The sequence below is a fragment of the Carya illinoinensis genome, chromosome 10 (assembly GCF_018687715.1).
Source record: "Carya illinoinensis cultivar Pawnee chromosome 10, C.illinoinensisPawnee_v1, whole genome shotgun sequence".
NCBI classification, from domain to species: domain Eukaryota; kingdom Viridiplantae; phylum Streptophyta; class Magnoliopsida; order Fagales; family Juglandaceae; genus Carya; species Carya illinoinensis.
In genome coordinates, this window is record NC_056761.1 from 3,396,104 (window position 1) to 3,420,083 (window position 23,980).

A 23,980-nucleotide genomic window follows, 5' to 3' on the forward strand; every position below is an offset into this window, starting at 1 on the left:
TCAAAACAATAATATTTGACACTTCCAGTTAATAGATAGTCTTTCACTCTGTTGGGTAACGAAAGCAACTGTATTTTTTATCCATATATATATATCTGTTAAACGAAGGTCGCCAATCATACTTTCTTTTGGATTTAAGGTCTCTTTCAGACAGAATCGATGAATTGTTCAATGTGGCAGCAAACCAAGCATGGTGAAACAGAGAGAACAAGGGAAATCATCGAAGATGGTGCTTCACGTTGCATGTCCTGGACACACCAATGTCTTTTGGTTGTTGAAAGTGCTAAAAATTTAAACTTAAATGAAAGATGCCATTTTAGTCAGGATTCGATCACACAGCAAAGGTTAACGTCATTGGCAGAGAGTTCCTTGAAAATGATGCCCCTAATTCTTTTTGTATTTAAATGAGATGAGCGAGTTGAAAAAAAAAATATTTAAAATTGTAGAGTGCATATAAATATTGTTTAATTTATGTTTAAAAAGTGAGTAAATATAATATTCACATAAAAAATTAATTAATTTTTTAATAATAAACCTCATTATTTTTTAAAAGAATTATAAATATTTATATACTCCATACCTCAAAAAAAAAAAAAAAAGACAAGCCCTTGATTGGCACTTGGAAAAATAGGATCAAAAGTTCTGAAATTTAACTACAAGATTGCACCACTTAGGTCGGAAAAGTTCAGTTATGACTGACCAAATCAGCCATTTGCCACAAAGAAAGTCCATTCAAACAAGAAAGTTTGTCTCTTGCAAAAACTTTGGCGCAAGGCCGCATGAAGGGTTGTTCTCAACTCTCAAGCATATTCTTCTCCTCTTCACGCAAAGGTGATCGCCCTGAAGAATCAAACCTGCATTTATTGTGCTTCACGGTCGAATTCCTTTTACGATTACAACAAACAATGGCCTTTTTTTTCAGGTATATAGAGCCTCTTTAGATTATTTTCTAAAATTCAAAAATTGTCTCGCAAAATGTAAAATATTTAATTAAAGACAGAAGAATATAGAATTAGAATTTAAACTTCGGGTCTCTAGTCTGATAGCATATGAAATCAGTTGTCTTCAAAGTTTAAGTTCAGCAAAAGACGTATATTTGATCATTTATATTTTCTTAACTGAACCTAAAAAAGTAAAAACCAGTTCGAAATAATTTCCAACTTGGTACTTTCAAGTTTCAACAGTGACGATAACTTCAGGATGCAACCGAGAATCATGCAGAGGGGAGTGTGGGATATTATGAATATATACAAAAGATCTGCATTCGCGGTTCAAACTGGGTGATTTAACAAAGGAAAACAGAAGGGAAAATAGTTTTGGCATGGCTGGTAATGCACAAATACATGCATAGTCATGTTATGAGTTGCTGGAAATAGGGAAAGAAAACGGCAGAATGGATAAGATATTTTCAGTTCATCAAAGAATGCACATCACACTTATCAAATCATGGTTGCTTAGAGATGTTCATTGCTTCATTGAAACAATCAAACGCAGATAAAGTAGAACCTGGAAAGCTTCAGTAATTTCAGCACTGAATATACATTTCACCAACTTACAGATCGAGTGGAGAAGAAGATGTCGAGGACAGCAGAATTAATTGCTGCTGGAAAAACTAGCAAATTACCACGGTTGGAGATGAACATATCCCTTCATTTTAGCAATGTGGTCGTAAGCACGAACCAACTGCTTCCTAAATCTTCTCAAGTCTAGTCTCACATTTTGATCTTCAAGATAGATACTTTTTGTGTATTGCCATCCCTTCGCATTCACGCTGTCTGGGTCTCTAAGAACTGGATCGCTCTTATCGTATTTATCATACAGTGAGCTCTCTTCAGGTATAATTTCATAGCCAATATACTTTAAACCAAGCTTCCTTACAGGCTCTCCAAAATATGTCTCTGCCGCCCATGCAATTCCAAGTGGAATAATTTGAATAAACACAGAGCCAGGTCTCATATAGAGAAACTGGGTCAGAGCTGCACCATGGACCCCAACCATAACATCACTTGAATTAAGAACCCTATAAATCCTTGCCAATTCTGATGTTCGGACAGGCATCAACACTTCAACTCGAAACCCAATTTCCTCCGCCATTTTCACCAACAAGTTCTGATTAGTTATCTCCCTAGACTCATTCCGTGATAAAATCACCAGTTTAGGCTTCTCTAATTGTTCTTCTTCCAGTTCCCTTTCCGTTACAATTGCGGTTTCTGATGTCGGGGACAAAGAAAGCTTTTGTACCAGTTTCTCTTGCGCTTCTCGTTCCTCATCTTGGATCAAACCCCTGATTCGTGGCCAGTAAGCTTGGTCTAGAAGATTTTGAAAATCATTAATGCTCTTTTTTCCCTCCATTAACGAAGAGTCCACAGTGAGCTCATCATGGATTCTCAGACCAACAATGGCTTCTGGGAAGCAATGAGTTCTATTGTCCCCACTAAAATTTATTGCTGGATAATCAGAGAGTTGAGAAAGTACATCTCCATACTTCAGAATCCACCAGTCATGATATTCAAGAATGACAAACACAACCTTCTTGTTCAAATGCTGTGAAGTGATGTACAATGGCAGAATCCCATCATTAAATTCGTGATAAAGATTTCCTGTATATCCTCCGGTTGAGAAGAACACAGCTGGAACGTCATGCCAGACATCACAATGATGTTTTATACCATGATTCACTTTCTTTGCAATAAGGTTTAATTCACCAATGCTGCCCATGACACTTGTTTCCCATTTCCGTGTATAGGGTCTGATCCTTTCGAGTTTGAGTTCCTCATATCCCTCTTCTTCCCCATAATTAATGACAGCATCGGAGTCTCTTGCGATGTAAAGGAAGACTGAAGAAGAAGCAGGGTGTGTTCTTACATCCCCTTTCATGATACATATATCAGAGCGAATACTGCTTCTATCACAACATATAGTTCCTGCATTTATTTTCCCCAAAGATAGATAACTAACTAAAACTCGTATAAGCATAAGGAAACCATAAGAATCAAACCAGAAATTTTGTTCTTGTAATAACTCAATACTTCTATATAATGATAATGATAATAATAATATATACTTCTATTGATTGATAAAAAAAACGCAAACCAGGAGGTAAAAAGTTAATCCCTGCTCTGCATTAGGGCTGGGGGGCAATCCTATTTGCTCAGTAAACATCGTTTCAGTAATTAAATAACTAATTCTTAGACTGAGATTATGTGTTTTATTATTTTCTGAACTTTTCTCGCCCACCAAATGGAGATTAAGGTGATTTCATTTTCACATTTTTAACCCCTTTTTCGAGTCTGCTGAAAACTGTTGGATTAAATATCCAGAGGGAAAAAAAACTAGAGAGAAAGAGTACTAACCATTTGAGACCGAAGAACACACGGGAGTATTTGCATTCATGTCAGCAACAGGGCGTTCCTTTTCTACTCCAAATGAATCTGCACAAACCGTCAAAGAGATATTAGGACTCGAGAAAGGCATACCGTAGGAAAATAAGAAACCCATGAGAGAGGTAGGCTTACAGAAAAGAGAGAAAGTGGTGCCACAGCTGAAGATCAGGTGAAAAGAAAAAATAAAGAGGAAGAGGAGGGATAGTAGCTTGGGCCTGGTTCTCTTATAGTAACAACTGGTGCTTCCACATTCTATAATAAGGGCTTGAGACTCCTCATCTTCTTCGATATTTTTCTCACCTTTTCTCCACCGGTGATGATGAAGATGATAGTGCACCATTTCCTATGTAAAGCGTTGATTTTTAGCACTATTTCCCTTCCTTTATTTCTTTCCTTTGTTTCCTTTACATCTTTCGCTGCATGTGCATTGTTATCGAGCTTTTGAACTGGATTTTTGAAGTGAAACCAAAGGGAGATGGACTGGGAGAACGATAGAGGTTAAAAAAATACGAGAGAGTATTCTACTTCTTTTGCTGGTGGGATGCTACTGTTTCTGGGTTTCGTCTGTGTCGCTGAGAGGGCTCTGCGGGGAAAAAGAAGAGACAGAGGTATAGGAGAAGAGAAGACGGCAAGTGCTGGGTTTTGCCTCGTGATTGATAGTTTCTGGGATTTGCTGCTTTTCTCGTCTGATAGAGAGAGACGTTAGGACTTCAGCTGTCAAAGAAGGCCTGTTTCAACCGGTGAAGGTTGTTCTCTTCTTTTCTGTCATAACTTAATTATAGGTAGCTGTTGGTCTCTTATCAGAGAATTTTCTGGTATTAATAATTTATATTGACAAATATATATTTATATTTAGGGAAATAATATTTATAATTATGAAATATATAAATATTAATTAATTTTTTTAAAAATAGTGAGTAAATATAAAATTTATATAAAAAAATTAAAATTTTAATATTAAATTTTATTATTTTTTAAAATAATTATAAAAAATTTACACACTTATAACTGTACGTAACATTATTCTTATATTTATTATATTCAATATTTAATATAAATTCAAGGCCTACAAAGTTGCAAACCTCATCCATTTTTTTAAAAATAAGAGTGATCAATAAAAAAAAAGTAAGGTTTTTGCATTTATCTATTTTTTAAAATAATTAATCTACAAAAACTTGGACATCCTAAACCTACTTAATTCATTATCCTTTTAAAAACATTTTCAATCATAATAATATAATAAAAAGAGAAATATTTTAGCAATACCAAAATTTTATAAAAATATATTTATAAACTGATATGATACTATAAATTAAACTATAAATATGTTTTTATTATAAATAAATTTAAGATATTATATAAAATTATGATATTTTATAAATTTTTTTTATAAAACAGATTTTACTTGTGTAGCATTATAAAAATTATAATTTTTAAAAATATTGATGCCTTGGTTGGGTTGGCAGTTTGGCTTTGGCAAAGGGGATTTGGGAACACAGGCCAGACTACCTGAGTTTTTCACCAGTCAATTGTCAGTTGTCAAAGTTAGCGTATCTCCGGGGGAAGCTGATCGTCACGTCTCTCTCTCTCTCTCTCTCTCTCTCTCTCTCTCTCTAGATTTCTTTTTAAATTTTCAAAAATTCTAACCAGTTACTTTTATATATATATATATATATATATTTTGTGAATTTTATTAATATGATTAATTATATTATTTTGACTAATAATATTAATAAAATATATAAAAAATACATAAAAATAATTATATATAACATAACTCTTAAAATTCTTGACTTATAAATTTTTCCCCAATAAGAAATCTTTAATAATGTAGCTACAATTAATTGGGGGCAAAAACTCATGCTACCTTGCAATGGAGATTGTAGCCTGTAGGCTTATTCATTTGTTTTCATAGATAAGCTCAGAAGAGTTGAGATGAGTTAAGATTAAAATTAAAAGTTGAATAAAATATTATTATAATATATTATTTTAATATTATTTTTATATTAAAATTTAAAAAAATTGAATTATTTATTTTATTTTGTATGAGAATTTAAAAAAACTGTAATGATTGAATTAGATGAAATGAGATTAGATGAAAAGTTTTGATAAAGTGAACGAGTCTAATTATCAAATACAACTAATCAATCAAGTGTGTTTAGATTGAAAAATTATCTCATTTCATTATTATAATTTTATCAAATTCTTACACAAAATATAATAATAAATTCATATTTTTTAAATTTTAAAATAATAATAATATTTTAACAATATTTTATTCATCTTTTAACTTTCACATAAAATCATATTTTCTCATATCACTATCCAAATAACCCCTTAATTAGGAGTAAATTCAAAATTATATAAAATAATAAGATTTATTATTAAAAAATAATTTATTTTTATATAGGTCTAAGATATATCTCATTTTTTTCAAAGACAATATCCCTTACGAGTGCAAAATTGTAAATACTATTTCCTAATTGCACGTGCTAAATTTGGCCAAAAAGAAAAGGAAGAACATGCACGTGGTAAATTAATTAACAATCACATGGATCTTACTAAGGTTCCGGGTATCTTCCCACGTAACAAGGATAGCTGTCTTCTTCGGTGTTTACCGGTCAATACAGCCACTAGAAACAATTAGAATAAGGTTATAACATTCATCATCACATGCAAAGTGTTTCCTTAGTCAACAATTCCATTCTGTCCCAAAAATCTTATAATTTTCTTTCAGGATAAGTACACTATTTCCAACTCAGCACTTATTATTTAAAGGGCAATGAACCCCAAATTGTGAGAAGTTACGTGTAATTTTTTAGCATATATGACATGGAGCTCCCTTTCTTGCTCAAACATGCTTGAACTTCATTCATCTTACAAAATTAATTTGTAAGCAGTTCTATATCCTCATATGGATGAAGCCTAAATGTCTCCCGATAAGCATAATTTTTTTTTTTTTTATATTTTTAAATAAAAAACTCTCAACATTATTAAAAAGTAATTTCTTAACCATTAAAAAAAATAATAAAAATGATGTATTTTTTTGGTTTCGAGAGTTATTTTTAGGTAAATAGCATTTTTATTTTATAAAAGATAGTTATTCATTCCTTATAAACATATTCAAGGTTTTATCCACAGGCAATGTAAAATTATTTATCAACACCTCCCTCATTTGTAAATAAGTAATGTGACCCCTATTCGTTTTGTGACAGACTCTGATAACCAGTTTTATGAAATGAGTTAAACTTAAATTTCTTCAATATTAAAACAATTCACAAAAATATTCACAAGTTATCCCAAAAATATACATCCCCAAAGGCCAAAACCATTATGGCATCTTGGAATACCAAAAATGCGGCCAAGTTCCAAATAATATGGTAAGAATTAATTGGTCCTCAAAAAATAGAGTGATAAATTCTTTTTTTTTTTTTTAATTTTTAAAATACAATAAGTTTTTTTCTATTCGCTGAAATTGGCATTTTCACCCTCTAATAAACTATTTTATAGTTATTATATTTCCTTGGACTAAACTATTTCATAGTTATTAATATCAAGTGAATAGTTATCTCTACGAATAATTTAATTTGGTGGGGGACAAAAGTAAACTAGATTGTCTGGTCATTGAACAACAATGCCTTGGATGAGGGGCATCACGTGGGTTATAAAATAATTATACATATATTGATGTTCGAGCAAGATTCCTGATCTCATATCCTCTTTGCTTATTCAATAAATAAAAACTCTGTATACTCATTTTTATATATTATTTAAATATTTTATTAATATAATTGACTACGTTATTTTTATTAAATATTAAATAAATATTTTAGACAATCATATTAACATACTTTATTTAATTTGTTAGATTTATTTTATAATAAAAATAATTTTATAATATAATAAATTACATTAAGTCATATCAATTTATGAGATTATTTTTATTACAGTTAAATTAAACTTGTATCAAGATATTGAGTCTTTGTGGATCGCAGACGGTCCTCCTGAAGTTATGTATGTTGTTTTGCTTGAGATACCATGTAATGATTGATTTGTTTAATATAAATATATTTCCTTTAAATAAATAGAGATGAGATAATGTAGCGATTTCGACTATATTAAGTAAATCTCATTCATTATTTTATGTTATGATATTGAATAATTAGCATTTAAACCAAAAACAATAAATAATTTCTGAATCAGACATTAGGTACATAATAAAAAAGGAATGATAATTAAATTGATGATAAATAGAATTATTAATATTGTAATAATAATATTGGTAGCCAACATTTAAAAATTAATAATTAAGAATATAGGTTGATGATGATTATGTTGAAAATTGGATCAACATTTAGGGCATGTGATAAAACATAAAAATTCCTTACCGAAAGGGGGAAAAGAAAAGGGGATCAATGGTCCAGATTCTATGACCCTAGAGATTAATGGTCGAATATATTAAGAATTTTCTGTCACGAGCCTCATGCTTATCATTATTGATTGATTTGGATCTAAGCACATGTCAATCACTTGCTTCATGTCAGGGAACTCCCCCCCATAGGCCATACCCCTATTTCATCTTTATTTTTTGTATGTTTGGAAGACCCACCCGTTCCATAAGACCTCCAGCGGGTGAGATAATGCAGCGAATCCTCAAGCACATTGTTAGTCATTTTCAAGCATTATATTTTGAGTTAAGGTCATAACAGGACTTACTTTTTATTTTTATATTTTTGGGAGTTTAGAACGGATCTATATAACAGACTAATAACAGAATAAGAATGATGTAAAAGGTGTAAAAAAGAGTGTGTTTTAAAAGCTCTACTTTTTGTTTAAAGAGAGACCATTCTACTCATATCTTCATCCGCCAAAAATAAAGAAAGAGAGAGACAACAGCATCAAAGGAAAGGATAAGCCGATTTAAAAAAAAAAAAACAAAAAACAGGAGAGAAAAAGGCCCTATACTTTGTGACCACTTTCAAAGAGCCCACACAATACAAATTGAAAGCCCAATCATAGACCCAATAGTCCCCTTGCAAATAGCTATGTCAAATCGTAGAGATCGCATTTTGTAAATGAATAAGAGATGGTGGGTAGTTTTATATATTAATATTTTTTTTTTTCAAAAAACAATCATATTAAAATCAAAATAAAAAATACATGGGATTAGAAATCGGGCAAAAATTACAATTCAAAATGGGTTGGAACATAAAAAGATGTGCACAAAATGTAAGGTTACATTAGTTAGTGGGGCTGGACTAACCAAATGTCAATACAAGTCTAAAATTTAGCTATTTATGAGAAGAAACATCCATATTAGACTAGACAATGCTCTAGAGCTCAATATATGAGCTATAGTAAAATAAGGGGATCGACAAGTCAAAATTGGTGAGTTACTGTTTACAGACCAAAGAATTATCATTTTAGGCCACTTATCCCATTATCTTTCCCTCACATGTCTCTTCTTTTTGTCACACGAGTTACTGGAATTATTAGTTTTGTGGACTGTGTTGGTATTTATATGGACTGTGTTGCTATAGTGTCTTTCTCAATATATTAAATTGTGTTTGTTAAATAATTAGGTTGAAGAAAAAAATAATTAGAAAATGATATTTTAAGTAAAAATAAAATTATTAATTAATAAATAAAGTGTATCTGCAATATATATATATATAAAAATTTGTAAAATATGATTAAAATATATAATATTATATTATTATTTTAATTTTAAGATTGCTAATCGTGAATTCACCTAGCCAAAGTTTAATGCTATAGTCAAAATTTGGAATTCTAGCCCAACTCTGGACTCGGCAGTGGAATGCTATTATAGGACCATTTGAATTGGACCCGAACCCAACACATTCAAAACGGGTTCTGGTGGAAGCATGAACAAATCAAAGGGAAGATAGGCGGATTAGGCGATATTTGAAGGTATTTTCACCTAGAAGGATTCACTTTGGGGATTTGTTACAAACTAATTAACTTGGGCTGGACTTAATGGGCCTCCAGCTTCTTATTTTTTTGGTTCCATTTGAATTTGTAGAGCATTGACATTGGCTTCATTAAAAGTCAAGCCAAATGTATAAAATGATGAATATGTATAAATCAAAGCTGCATTGGATTTATCAAGAAATGGGGAGTTTTGAGCTACAGTAAATCTATAGTTTCCTTCAAATTTGAAGGGTTACTATACACTCATCAACCAATTATTTTACTACATTTTAATTCTCAACTGTGTACTTTATTTTTCCTCTCTCATTTTTTCTCCTGCAACCTTAGTTTCATTTCAATTTTGGATTTATGGTCAGCCCCAAGTATAAAATTAAATTATTAATGTACCTATAGTTAGTTTAATTGCTAAAAATGAAAAAAAAATATTAGTATTAAAAAATAATATTATATTATTATTTTGATGAATTCAATAGCTAATCCAATGTGGGATTATGGATAGGAAGGTTTTAGATTTATGGAAAATTTGTACATTTTATTAAATTTTGAAGATAACTTTAATGAAACCAATATGAATGCTCTAAGTTCGTTCTAGTGATCCATGGCCTTGTTTTGTTGGTGTCGATTAGGGAGTGCCACACGGCTCACGGTATATGTATTGGATGTATTTGTTTGTAGAAATTATTCTGAAATGTTATTGAACATTCTTTATCGTTTTCTCTCATCTTTCTGGAGGAGCTACCCTCGAAAAGACCTTTTCAAGTTCTTGAGGTGTGTTACAGGATTAAAGTAGAAATAGAAAGGTAGGGAAGATAATGAAGGCTGTAGAGAAGAAAGCGAAGCTCTGTAACTATGTCTAGTCTTTGGTTTGGGTCAATTCCAGAGGGAGGAAGCGAAGGGTCACCTTTCGTATTTGCTTAATGAGTAATGAAGATGAGCGCAGCCAACCATCAACTCTGTTCGCGAGCTCGTCGGCTTTTTAAATTTAGCTTTTAACATACCGAAAGGATAGACACATGGGCCCTGTGTACACGTGGCAGAGACAGCACAAGGATTTAACTGTTCATGTGTGGACCATTGCTTTTTAACCCAACTAACTGTTAGCACTTGCTCAATTTTTCTGAAGTAACAACATGAATTATCAATCCCATTAAAATGCACCCAAAAAGACTAATATTAATTAATTAATTAATTACGGGGGTTTATCTTTTCCTTCCTCAAGGTGATAGAGTGATGATTGTCTTTGTTCCTTATAAATATTGTCATCCACAAAATACACCACCAATCAAAAACTCTCTTACATTCTAGGTGATTAGATTGCATTTGAATAATGAAGTAATTTTAATTAATAAAAAAATAAAAAAATAATAAATAAAAAAATATTCTCAAAATATGCGAATACCCAAACTAGCCCTAGAACTAGTGCACAAACCCTTCTTTTCCCATTTTACCCAAACACCAATAAAGAGAGTGGAAGCTTTGCAGTATCCCTCGATGGGAATACTACTCGGTGCAATCCAAGTCAGAGATAAAAGTAATCAGTGTGTACAAACATATCCCTTTCCAACTAAGCACAAGTAAAGGCCATGAAATCCCCATGACTTTCCTACCAAGTCATCCCTATAAATATCCCCCACCACCTTCCCCGTCCTTACTTTCGTCCCTCTCTGTTCATTACAGCATTTCCGTTCGTCTCCTCCTCTTCCTCGTGGCCTCGGCGGAGGAGAAGAAGAAGAGGGAAGGAAAATCCACACCTGAAATCAACCGAAGTCGCACTGTCCGAGGAAAAGAATAGAGTGAAGAAAAAAGACGAAGGGAACATGTCCGACGCGTATTGCTCAGACTGCAAGAGGCAGACGGAGGTGGTGTTCGACCACTCTGCGGGGGATACCGTGTGCTCCGAGTGCGGCCTTGTTCTCGAGTCCCACTCCATCGACGAGACCTCCGAGTGGCGAACTTTCGCCAACGAATCGGGCGATAACGATCCCGTCCGTGTCGGCGGTCCCACCAACCCCCTCTTGGCCGACGGTGGCCTTTCCACCGTCATAGCCAAGCCCAACGGTGCTACCGGTGAGTTCCTCTCGTCCTCACTTGGCCGCTGGCAGAACCGCGGCTCCAATCCCGATCGGGGGCTAATCCTCGCCTTCAAGACCATCGCCACTATGTCTGATAGGTAATCTATTTTCTTCTCCCTCTATTTTTTTTCCTTTCATCTTTCCATTATGAGCGCCTTTTTGGACGCTGAGAAAGCGTGAGAAATATGCCGAGCCAAGTATGAATCTTTTATTGAGTTGTTTTTATTGCGGAAAATAGAGGGAATCGGAGCTGGGTTTTGGATTCCGCGATTGACATTTAACCTCTGTAGGCTTTAAAATTTTGTTTTTTGAGGATTCTGCTGATGAGTGTCTGCTTAGTTTTTACTTCGTTATAATGGACTCCGTTTTGATCGTCCGAGTAATTGGATTGGGGAGCCTGTTTAGCAGCTGAGAAAGTATTAGAAATGCAATAGTGAAATTGGAGTCTGGGTTTATTCATAGTTTTGGGAATCTATATTCTAGGATGCGGGGAAAGATTACCTATTGATGGAGGTTAAAGGTCTGGGTTTGGAATTCTTCCTCAGTTATTGGCTATGAAAGGGTAAACTTGTTATTTGTGCATTCAAATTGGTAATTATTTGATTATTACCTAAGCTGGATTTTCCTAGTACTCGTGTTTCCTAGGCTAACTTATAGCTCTTTTCGTCCAACTAAACAAAACTAATTGGAACATGTCTCCTACTAAGCAACTTTAAGTGGAATGTGTCTCAAGTATGATCAATCATTCTGACTGCAATGATTTAAAGGCAACAACAACATGGGGACTCGGACACAAGCACAAATTAATTGCATCTAGTGGCTGTATGCAGGCAGAATATTTTGTTTACTTATCTGTCTTGGATAGCTATGATCCTTTTCTTTCAAATTTTTATCTATTCTTGCTCATTGGCCTATGGGGCAATTTGAAAATAATTAATTGTTGTTGTTTTAAATATTGAAATGCTACTCTGCCAAATGTTATTGTTTATGGTAATGTGAATCTAATGTGGTGATACCGTGTTTCAGGTTGGGCCTTGTTGCAACCATTAAGGTACACTATTTACTCGCTGTTATCAATTTTGTGACTTAGTTTTAGCAAACCTAAATGTCCATAAGTCTTCATGTATATCCACACTCTTGTTTCTGTGGTGATGATATTCATGTTATTCCTGAAGCTTGAAGCATATAAATTGTTTAATTTATCAAACATTGAAAGAAATATGACTCTGTCAGTAACTTTTGGTTATAATAAAAAAGAATTGTTATGGAATATGATCACTTTCTACTGCTTTCATGTGTCTTCTTATACGTGGCTTAAATAATAGCTGGCGGTAATCCTACTAATGACATAAATGAGAGACTGGTGGATAAAGTAATTTGATCATTTTTGAAACCCCAGGGAGTAAAAGATTTAAATCGAAACCTTGGCTGCTTGTCTACCTGGGAACAAAATGCAGAGACTAATTTAGTAGGTAATGCTTGAAATGTAACATGCATAGGTCTGCGTGTTGGTGGATGAAATTCTAATGAAATGTCCTTGTAACGCTCCAATGGAAGGCCCAAACCACATGACCTATATTTCAAAAGGACTAGTCAATGATACAATTGGAGCCCTATTAGAATCTTATAAAGAGCAAGTACTTCTCATTCCCAAGCAATGTGGGATCTCATACAGTACCTACCCTTAATCTTATCATATAGGGGTATTACAATCTACCCTCCTTAATTTTCCGACGTCCTCGTCAGGTTTGTCTGTTGTAGGTGGCATGGCTTAAGTCCCACATTTTTTGTTGTGATAAGTTCTGATACTATTTGTAACGCCTCAATGGAAGGCCCAAACAATATGGCCTATACTCCAAAAGGACCAGTCAATAATACAATTGGAAACCCATTGGAACCTTATAAAGAGCAAGAACTTCTCATTCTCAAGCAATGTGGGATCTCATACACTACCTACCCTTAATCTTATCATATAGGGGTATCACAGTCCTCCTTTTAGAAGTGATATAAACATCAAAGTGCAAGTTCTAGTTATATGACGCATCAATCTAAGATTAAGTTTTGTTTATTTAATTTATTTTGTTTTTCCATTTTATTCATTTTTTCCATTTCTAGTTCTTAACTTGGAGTTAGGTGTTATCTTTGTATACCTCCTGTGTACTTGGGCTATGCGTACTTTTCTATGAATAAAATTTTATTTTATGTGTAAAAAATTGTTTTCCTATTTTAATAGCCTTGTGATTTGAGGTTTTTCATTCCTTTGATGGTCCTTTTGTAATTGATTGAAGGACCGGGCAAATGAGATATATAAGAGGGTGGAAGATCAGAAGTCTAGTAGAGGAAGAAATCAGGATGCACTATTGGCTGCTTGCCTGTACATTGCTTGTCGACAAGAAGATAAGCCACGCACTGTAAAGGGTACAGCCTATGATTCTTTTAACATCTGGATGCTTCCTGATTTATATTTCCCTGTGAATGTGCTTCCCTGAAACTGTGGATTTCAACTAGAAATTTGCTCTGTCGCCAATGGAGCCACAAAGAAGGAAATTGGCCGAGCAAAAGAATACATAGTGAAACAACTGGGGTTGGAGAATGGCCAGTCGGTGGAAATGGGAACAATTCATGCTGGGGACTTCATGGTGAGATTTTTTTCTCCTCTGGAATAAGTAACTTTCTTACAGTGTTCACGACCATATACAGAGACTGACTTTGATATCTACTTACTCTTTAGAGACGATTTTGTTCCAATCTTGGTATGAATAATCAAGCGGTTAAAGCTGCCCAAGAAGCTGTTACAAAGTCAGAAGAGTTTGATATAAGGTATAGTTTTGGGTTTTGCCTGTATCATCATATTTTAATGGCAACCAAAATATCAAATATTTTTATTTTTGTTTCTTGTCACTGAAGGCTTCATGACATATAACTTATTAAAAAGGTTTCATGACACATGAACTAATGATTAGGCAGTAGAGTGGAAAAGATTAATCCCAGGCACAACGGAAATGATATAAAACAGCTTACTGATATGTGCTGTTTTACCCAGGAGATCTAGGGTACATGGGTGGGGATGTACTTGGTGCCACCCTGCCCCTTTTTTTACACGTATGGTCTACCCCTTTTTGGTACCCAGATTTTGCCATTTTATGTTGAAAAGAAATGAAGACAATTGATTGTTTTATACACATAATGCGTGCTAAAAAGATTTATTATTATTATTATTATTTTGGGGGGGGGGGATAAGAATATAAGAACAAGTAGGGCTGGGTAAGCGGGCCGGATTTTTTTTTTCCGGCCCGGTCCGGAACCCGGATAACCGGGTTCCGGTTACGGGCACCGGCCCGGAAAACACCCGGTCCGGTACCCGGTTTTTAAAACCCGGGTGAATCCGGTCCGGGTACCGGATTTATAACCCGGTACCCGGGTTTTAAATCCGGTACCAGGTTTTTTTGGGTTTCTGCTACCTTCCGTGTTAAGAAGGCGGAAAAACGCGTGAGTGTGACTCGTGGTGTCACGTTTCCTCCCGTATCCTATTACACGTTTGCGACCTTTCATCTTCTCTTCGCGTCCCCTCAAATCTCTCTCTCTCCATATTATATACAAAGAATCCACCGATCCTTCTTCAGAACCTTCTCATTTGAGAAAATCTGACGGAATCGAACCTTCAACAACCATGTCGACTAACCCAACCTCGAATCCCATCGGTGTACCTCCAGAACATGGATGAGGTCGAGAAGGTATTCAACCGCTTCGACACCAATGGCGACGGCAAGATCTCCGAGTCGGAGCTCGGTGCCGTCCTCAGCTCCCTCGGTACCGCATTCGCAGATGAGGGAGAACTCCGTCGTATCATGGCAGAGCTGGACTCTGATAACGATGGCTTCATCTCCCTCCCCAAGTTCGTGGCCTTCTGCCGCTCCGGCTCCGAGGACGGATGATAAGATCCGTCGACTCTGACGGAGACGGTAACGTCAACTTCGAGAAGATGATGAGCAACACAAACAAAAGTAACGGCTCCGTGTTTTACATAGGAAAAAAAGAAAAGAAAAGAAAAAGCGGTCTCAATCTGGAATCCGGGTTTTACAAAACCCGGATTCATCCAGGTTCCGGCCCGGATCTTACCCGGGTTAATCCGATCCGGGTTCCGGCCCGGATTTTAAATCCGGGTTCCGGGTTGGATATACCTGGATTTCCGGGTCGGAACCCGGATGAACAGCCCTAAGAACAAGTAGGTTAAGGTGAAGGCTTTGTATGCCCTCAGGAAGGTGTATAAGGATATCGATAGATTAAACTATTGGTGTTTTCCTTGCTCACCTCCCTTGTTGAGCTAGACCATACTCTGCCAAATTAAAGGGGAAATGATAATCCATCCCCAATCAACTTTGGACATTTCAGGGGTTGGACGGGGATGCTGTTTATGAGGTGTATTATCATGTATATTTTTCACACATGGCTGTCCTCATCAGCATGACGCTCAATGTATCTATTGTGTTTGTTGATGTTATTTTGTTTACTATTTGCTTATATCAACTGTTCTTTTTCCTGAATCTCAGGAGGAGCCCTATATCAATTGCAGCAGCAGTCATTTACATTATCACCCAGCTTTCAGATGATAAGAAACCTCTTAAAGGTTTATACATTGCACTTTGTTTGCTAAGGTTTATACAATGCGCTGATATTGTAGGATTGAACAAGATGATCCAATTTAGTTGATGATCCAACTTAGTTGATAGATGCACAAGAATATATATTAGATGTGCTCCTGTGGACATTTCATTATTCTAGGGGCTAATTTAAACCATGTGAATGCAGATATCTCAGTTGCTACTGGAGTTGCAGAAGGGACAATAAGGAATTCCTACAAGGATCTTTATCCTCATGTATCAAAGATAATTCCAGGCTGGTATGCCAAGGAGGAGGATCTCAAGAACCTTTGCAGCCCTTGAAATTTAGAGCAAACAACAACGGGAAAGTTATCATTGTCAAGTTGGTTTTGCCGTTTTGAGGGGTGTTCGATCTCTCTGATGTATTTAACTCTTTTACACAATTCGATTCCCCTAATAGCATTGCGATATATTTATTTATACACAACTTTTAGTGCTACAGCAATATGTTGAGGACTGTACTAATGCAAAGATGGAATTTCGAGGGCCGGAGGCCCGGATGTGATTCCCCTATTAGTTTTAGGACTTGAGCTAATAGATAAAGGCGTACTAAGTTTTTGGAAAATGGGCTTTTAAATGTCCCCCCTCAACAAGACGTCACTACTTCCCATCAACCCAAAAAAGGGTCCTTGGGCTATCAAAACCTACGATTCTCAAAATGGGGCATGGCTGAGCTTTCCTCTATCACAACCCAAAAGATTAAGGCCTACTGTTCCCAAATATGACACGAGTTATATTCATGTACTCCGCTAAATTCTCACTCATGTTGCAATTTTCCAAGCCCTACCAAGATTATGTTATGATTTTCCCATTTAATTACCTCTGTTGAAAGTCACCTTTCATTTAAGAGCTAATCAGTAAAATAATGCCTAATCACATATTCTTTTCGTTATCTTAACCGAGATCAAGTACTAGATTGCAACTTATGTTTCCAATTAATTGGAGATTCAAGTGATAACTTTGACGTACGAAAAGAGTAGTTTGATGGTACAAAGTTATATTTTCAACAAACACACCCTTCCCCCCCCCCCCCCCCCCCCCCCCCCCCCCCCAACAAAAACAAAAAAAACCCCTTGTGGTGGTGATTTTATCCAAAATTGTGGTTGGATCCGAAATGGACCTTACTTTTTCTTTTATATATATTTTTAATACATTTGGAAAATGAGAGTTTTGAACTCCAGACCTCTCTATTTTGGAGGCTAGGGGTTATACCAATTAGGTTACTGGCCTTTGGCAAAGGGACCTTACTTATATAACCAAATTTTGTTTGGCCTTCCCTGAATCCTTAGTAATTGCAAAGATTGCAGAGTTTCCTCGAGGCCAGGGTAGTCTATATAAAAATGAGACGAGTGTAAATTGATTAAAGCAGCTAGCAAGAGTACTCTTTCTTGTCATGAACCGAGTATTTACATTTCAGGTTAAATCGGCAAACCCCATATTGCAGTATCTATATCCCAATACTTGTGCTCAATATGCGTATATATGATGTGTATAATATTGTTAAATAATCTTGGTGCTAAATTCATATTATCAACCACTGCATTATAGTACCTCTCCCTCTGCTATCATTGCAGCATCATGATCACGCCCAGTGAATCATTTGCATGTCTTGTTTTAGGCTCCAGACACCTCCTATATAACCCCAAAAAGGAAGAAACGTACAGAAATTAAGAATCCTGGCCGAAAAGGATCCTTGATTTTGCACACTTGCTTAGTTAGTACAGCTGACAAAAAAAAAAAAAAAAAAAAGAAGGGAGAAAGGGGAATGGCATTAAAGACGTACGAGCGTGCTTATTTTCCCAAATGATACTACATGCACAGAGCTAGCTGGCCAAATGCATGCGAGCTAGCTACCTTAATTCCTGTGGCTCAGGTTATTGGAGGTATATACTTTTCCTTTTTGTTCACGACATGGGACGTGGGCCAGTTATCCATGTGAACAATTTACTGGCATGCACATGCATGATGAATCGATCGCACTATTTTCCCAGCTTCAAAGAACCAAGCAAAACAAAAGTGAAAGCAGCTGGCCGGCAGGTTGTACGTACTCTGAGTACGTATGATGATCAGTTGCCTTTTTAGTCGAACCTTCTGGTTGTGGCTCTGCAGAAATGGAAAATTGGGCTTAGAGGATATTCCTTTAATTAACTTTAGTTTAGTAATCTTGAGACCGATATTGTGATTTGATGACGTCAGTCAGATAGAGTTCTTCTTGAGTTGATATAAACGTTTATAAAGGCTTGTATCTACTTTCAGTCGGTCATAAACTGGTTCCCACCTTTTTTCTTCCCCTTCCTGATTAACGGCCAGTACTTCCCATCTTCCATTCTATCAGATGAAAAATGCTAATTGCAAGCGCAGGAGGCAATTGGCGTGCAAACAGCTCTGTCACGTCAGTATTGTCATTTTTTCTTTCCTCTTTTAATTTTGTTCGTCTCTCTCTTAGTCCCTCCCTCTCCGTTTCCTCTCCTTTTTCTTCCAACGGACCATTTCCTCTCTCTCTCTCTCTCTCTCTCTCGTATAAGCAGATAGCCACCATTCTAAATAAACTTCAAACTACTATTTTTCTTTCTTCTTTTTCGGCGTTTCTCTCTCTACTTTTTCCTTTTCCGTTGTTTGGTCTGATTGTGAGCTGAAAAGCATGGGATCGGTCTCTCTCTCTCAACCTCGATTGAAATACGGTTGAGTATTTGTTGAGTGAACAGTAAAGAAATATAGAGTCATTTTTGTTTTGAAGCCTCTGCTATTTACGGCCGTAGTACATTGACGTTTTTGCTCTTTTTTATGTCAACCTCTGTTGTTTCTCTTTCTCTTCTTTACTTATTTTTTCTCCTCTTTACTTATTTTTTTATCAATTCTACTACGTACAGTCGTCCTGTGTAAGCGTGGCTGATGTGGTTAAATAAAATAAAAACGCACCATTTTGAACACGACTGATCGTGAGTCGCTTTGTCAAAGATGAAAGCAACTATGGAGCTGCAGGTGAAAGCAAAGACAGAGCTGGGTTTCATCTTTTAGATTGGTTTTCTTCTTCATCTTTGTCTGATCTGGTTTTGAATTAGGAGACCAACAACTATGGAGTCGAAGATGAAAGCAGAGATGAAGGAAGATTATCTGTTTAGAGCGCATTTTAGATTTTCAAAAGTTTCTCCACTTTTAAAGTTGCCCGATGAGAGAAAGTGTAGAAGAAATCTTGTACAGGCTGTATATGAATACACTGGGAAGAGAATTGGGATGTAACTGTTACAATTTTTGCCACTATAAAAAAAAAAATTGTTGTGTATAGAAGCAGTGAAGCACCTTTCTCATTCAGACAACGGTAGTGGGTTCTACGAGAAAGAACAGGCTCATAGAGGTATAGGCGCGTGGGGCAATTTTAGGAGATTTCATTTTGCTTTGGTTTCACTAGGGCTTTCTAAGGGGAGATGGCTGCCGTTGGGGGCTCTAAGGGCCCTCCGACGGTGGCAAAGAGGAGTCATTCCTTTGCAAAGCTGGTGTCGATCATGCCTCAGCACATCCCTGAGCTTGTGGTCCCATTTTGGTCTCCAAAAGTTGTAGATGGGGGAGGTTTTCGTTCAGTTTTCCAGAGGCAAAGTTGAGCGATTTGCGGTCCATTTTCGATTTGCTATAGTGATGAAGTTTCTGAGGCAAAGGTCTTCATTAGATCGGATCCGAGTATTTAGGTTTCTTAGCTCCCTCCTTTTTCTTTCCAACTCACTTTCATACTCTCACTCACCTCTCTCCCACCCCACCCTTCCATCTTCCAAACCAAGCAAGCCCACGCTTGCATCATCGTCCACAGCCTTGCCTCTGATGCTGTCGTCTTGGGTCATGACCTTCTTTCTTGTCTTGCTCTTGCCCCATCGTCCTCCTTGGTTACCCGAACGTTTTTGCCTCTAACAACATGATTTGATGATCGCTAAGAGTCAAGAGCGACTCGCCTCATAGATCAGTTGTATCCAAAACGGTGCGTTTTCAATTTATTTGGCCACATCATGCGCTTACACGACGCTTACATGGGGCGACTGAGTTTAGAGTTTTTCTTTTTTTATTGTTCTCAGTTTTATTATTAGGGCTTTGCTACATGCAGTCGGAAAATACAGTCGGCATGCAGTCGGCTGTACGAAATGAATAAAAAAAAATTATAAAAAAATTATTTTATATTCAGGGAGACCTACATGAATTATAAAAAGTTATAAAAATAATTTTTTTTTTTTTTTATGTAAGTCCCGTATTAATTTTTTTTTTTACAATCGACTGCACGCCGACTGCATTTCCCGACTGCACAAATCATTTCTGTTATTATTATTATTATAAAATGTACAATTGTTTACCTCCCGCTTGCACACCATGTTTGTACCCAGCAGAATTGTTATCAAATATGGCAATTGTACTGTTAGCAGAGAGTAGTACTTCTAATAAAGTTGATACAATTTTATACTTTTCTCTACTTGAGTATTACTTTCATAGTTCAGATTTATCAAGGCTTGTTTGGACATTTAGATTCAGTTTGGTTGCGAAACTCAATTGAGATTAACTCAGTTCAGTCTAATTTTAAAATGATCATAATATTTAAATACCAAACCCTCAAATTACTAAACTCATATAAACTAAAAATCTCTTTACATATAGGATCCACAACCTTTTTCAACTCAACACCTTTTTATACGTGAGACCCACAATCTTTTTCAATTTTCAATAAATATCTTTAAACTCATATTAACATCCAAATACATCTAAACTCATCTTATATGGCCCCACATAACTCAATGCACCAACTCAACTCACTACTATTAATAGAAAACTAAGTTCAACTCAACATCTAAATACAACTTAGAATATATATGGATAGTAGTGAAATTAATTGAATTAAGATATTTTATTGGGTTTAGAATGTATATGTATGCCACCGATGACTAGCAAACAATTACACTGAGTACAATGGTGAAGCCATAAACAAACCGAGAGCACCGTGGGCCTCTCTCCCATGTTCATCCTCGGGCCTCTCTCTCATGCTCATCCTTTTCAAGCTGCCTAGCTCCACCCTGTGTGGTCATTGCCTTGCACCATGGCGGCATAAGCCCTTTCCTCTTTCTTGATGTAAACTCTCTCTCTTTTTATGTGATCCTCTCTCTCTCTCTCTGAACTCCACCACGTGCGAGGGAGGAGGTTGCCGTGATTTCATCTATGCTAGCCCAGCCCCCTACTTCATCATGTGTCCCCTGCCCTCTCAGTGAGGATGGAACTCCTCTTTGTTGCATGACCATTTTCTTCCACAAGTGAGGTTGCCGTTTATTCTTCTGTTAGTATATTCACATGGAATGCTCATTTACATTATTACCCTTGGTGTTTTGGTTTTGGCAGCAGCCATTTTGGTCTTCCTTTCACATGCAACATGTTTTAAGTCTTGCTTAATTTTTAACTAGGGCTTACTAGTTGTGGGTTTGATTTGGAAATCAATGAAATTATAATAAAATACTTAAGAGTTTAATTATATTACTAAGTATTAGTTTTAGAACTAAATGTTTTGTAGCAAATAATAAAAGTAAAATTTATTCTTAACAATTTAATTACGAATAAGTCTATTTCATGAAATGAATTTGGTATGTGCTTAGTTAAAGAGTCATGCATGGCTGGAAATTGATGCAAGTTATGTGCTTATTTATAGGTAATGATTGATATTTGCTTGGCATTGTGGTGAGAAAATACAAAGAAGTTAAAAAGTTTAGGTAAGCGGAGCTCCTATGCTAGACTTTGTATAAAAAAAGTGAACCGAGATTGATTTTATGAAAAATGTGCATGATATGTTTTGAAAAAAAAGGTGAAAACAATCTTAATTATGTGTTTTGTAATACTCATGAAATCTATATCAAAGAGAAAGTGTTTTTAGACATGACTGGTATAGACATGATCAATATTTTGACATATTTCTGAAATGTGCAAAAGAGCTAAAATGAAATTTGTGGATTTCGTACACGTTATATGAAGATGTTATGAATCCGTTTTGATTATGTGAAAATTATATGAAAAGGTTAAGTAGTCTATTTGATATGATATCGCATCTAAAAAACCTTTGGCATGACTTTCTGATTTTGTATCTAATTATGTTTCTGATAAGATGACTCTAATTTTGTTATATGATTGGTACCAACATTTCTGATATAAGTGCATCCACTTTGAAAATAAAGTGATTTTTTTACATGTTCTTTCTTATGTGCACATTCGGGATTTCGAGAATGAATAAGGGGAAGATTCACATTCTGCTATTGCCTGGTTTAGGCACTAAGGATAGTATAACCCTACCACAGAAGTTAAACATGATAAATGATGATATGATACGATACGATATGGTATGAAATGATATGATATGGTAAGATAAAGATGTTCACTGGTCATGTTATGCCAAAGGGTCTTTGAATATGAACAATTGATTTTTTTTTAATATGAATAGTTTAAAATGTTGTTGTGATTTTCTGATTACACGTTTTGAAATCTGCATATTGAAAGTGAAATGTTTTATTTTTGTATTCTGAACTCTCTAAAAAGGCTCATGTTTGTATATTAATATATGTTCTCTACTTATTGAATTGTTGATAATTCACCCCTTATTTACATAATAAGTTTTAGATAATTTAAATATTTCAGCTAAGAATCAAGATTAGAGAGTGTGGGTGAAATGATTTAAGCATGGTGGATTAAACATAAAAGGTTGATATGATTATTGGAGAATTTTATTCAATAATTTGCCATATTTCGATTACTTGGCATTTTGGAGGGTTGAGATTTATTCGAGATGTTGTGATATTTTAGATTAATTATTTAGAATAGTTAATTTAAAACATTGAGTTCTACGTAAAATTGAGAATTTTGTGCTTATATGATCTCTATGATAAGGTATGATTTTAAGGTTCTGCTTGGCCACTGAGATAAGATGAGAATTTTGTAAATAGTGTTAAGCTGATATGAGTGTAAAATTTCGTGTGGGTCCTATATAGATATGTTTAGAAATAAAGTTGAGATGAAAATTTTAAACATCTTTGAAATGGAAAAGTTGTGGGTCCCATGACTATTATACCCAAAATATCAAATAAAACTGGGTGTGATAGTACTCATCCATGTGAATGCACTGGTCTCGGATCTTCTGCACTGAGAAAGAGTGCTGCAGTCCCACTCTGCTCGAATGGCGATCTTGGTCCTGATGGAGCCGGAAAAAAATTTGAGAAAATCTCCTCCTCGCCCCGACCAACTCACTACTCTGATCCCCCTCACCAACGACCTGCTCCGGACCCCTGCCTAACGAGTTGCATCCGAAACAACCTGACAAATCTGGCTCCTCGCCCCCTTTAAGTCAAGTAGAAATTAATGCCCATTAACTTCATTCTTGCAGCAACCCATTTGGATTAGAATTACAATCAAAATGTCCATTTCAGCTTACCTGGTACTTGTTCTGTTTCGGTACCCCTTATAATCTCACATTTATTATTTTCCTTATCCCTAACTACCTTCATTTTTCTGCATACACCTTCCCCATTGTCCCATTTTCTTTTCGAAATGATGATCTAGGAAAAAAACTAGTGTGAGTAGACTTCTATGGCAACCTTTGTATGAGTGTTTTTGGATTATATATAAATGGGTCATTATATTTTGTTATCTTTCATGTTTTGTTGCTGAGGAAAAATGCCCCAAAGAGAGCAAGGGATTTATGCGTATTGCTGGTCAACGATCCACTTGGTGTGACTCTTTATCAGATCCAAGTGGATCTTCAATCTCCTTCGTATCTTCATTTTGGGATATATATGGTTTTACAACTGAGGTTGCATAACACGTTTATGTGGCCGCAGGAGTAACAGAACCGTATCTGGATGGATCACTTTTGTTGTTTTTGTTAATAGTCTCATTTATAGAAACTTCT

At 35.5% G+C, this 23,980-nt stretch overlaps 2 protein-coding genes and 1 long non-coding RNA gene across 4 annotated transcripts; 2 read left to right on the forward strand and 1 right to left on the reverse strand.

Annotated features, from left to right (window-relative positions):
• Positions 1-1,436: 1,436 nt before the first annotated feature.
• Positions 1,437-4,130, reverse strand: LOC122278861 (xylan glycosyltransferase MUCI21-like). 2 transcript variants are annotated; one of them, XM_043089068.1, is made up of 3 exons: positions 3,684-4,130; positions 3,354-3,431; positions 1,437-2,924 (listed from the first exon to the last, which is right to left on the reverse strand). In XM_043089068.1, exons 1-3 carry the CDS (start codon positions 3,721-3,723, stop codon positions 1,621-1,623), a joined length of 1,422 nt encoding a protein of 473 aa, XP_042945002.1. In that variant the 5' UTR covers positions 3,724-4,130; the 3' UTR covers positions 1,437-1,620. The 2 variants fall into 2 exon arrangements, with proteins under 2 accessions (XP_042945002.1, XP_042945001.1); XM_043089067.1 differs by having other exon boundaries at positions 3,516-4,130.
• A 6,831-nt stretch (positions 4,131-10,961) lies between these two features.
• On the forward strand, positions 10,962-16,584 carry LOC122279425 (transcription initiation factor IIB-2). The gene is made up of 7 exons (XM_043090083.1): positions 10,962-11,505; positions 12,434-12,458; positions 13,696-13,825; positions 13,916-14,046; positions 14,139-14,227; positions 15,958-16,034; positions 16,217-16,584. The coding sequence occupies exons 1-7, from the start codon at positions 11,153-11,155 to the stop codon at positions 16,348-16,350; spliced, it is 939 nt and encodes a 312-aa protein (XP_042946017.1). The 5' UTR covers positions 10,962-11,152; the 3' UTR covers positions 16,351-16,584.
• A 700-nt stretch (positions 16,585-17,284) lies between these two features.
• On the forward strand, positions 17,285-20,514 carry LOC122278904. Its single transcript, XR_006229383.1, has 2 exons — positions 17,285-19,050; positions 19,131-20,514. It is a non-coding gene; the product is annotated as an uncharacterized LOC122278904 (long non-coding RNA).
• Positions 20,515-23,980: the final 3,466 nt, after the last annotated feature.

What these genes read in the sequence shown, in the direction of transcription:
- LOC122278861 (XM_043089067.1), bottom strand. Translation starts at nt 3,723, where the DNA reads ATGGTGCACTATCATCTTCATCATCACCGGTGGAGAAAAGGTGAGAAA. An exon ending in CACCACTTTCTCTCTTTTCT is followed by an intron (nt 3,432 to 3,515) that starts GTAAGCCTACCT and finishes CGGTTTGTGCAG; the next exon opens with ATTCATTTGGAGTAGAAAAG. An exon ending in GTGTTCTTCGGTCTCAAATG is followed by an intron (nt 2,925 to 3,353) that starts GTTAGTACTCTT and finishes AAATAAATGCAG; the next exon opens with GAACTATATGTTGTGATAGA.
- LOC122279425 (XM_043090083.1), top strand. Translation starts at nt 11,153, where the DNA reads ATGTCCGACGCGTATTGCTCAGACTGCAAGAGGCAGACGGAGGTGGTG. An exon ending in ATCGCCACTATGTCTGATAG is followed by an intron (nt 11,506 to 12,433) that starts GTAATCTATTTT and finishes ACCGTGTTTCAG; the next exon opens with GTTGGGCCTTGTTGCAACCA. An exon ending in TGATAAGAAACCTCTTAAAG is followed by an intron (nt 16,035 to 16,216) that starts GTTTATACATTG and finishes ATGTGAATGCAG; the next exon opens with ATATCTCAGTTGCTACTGGA.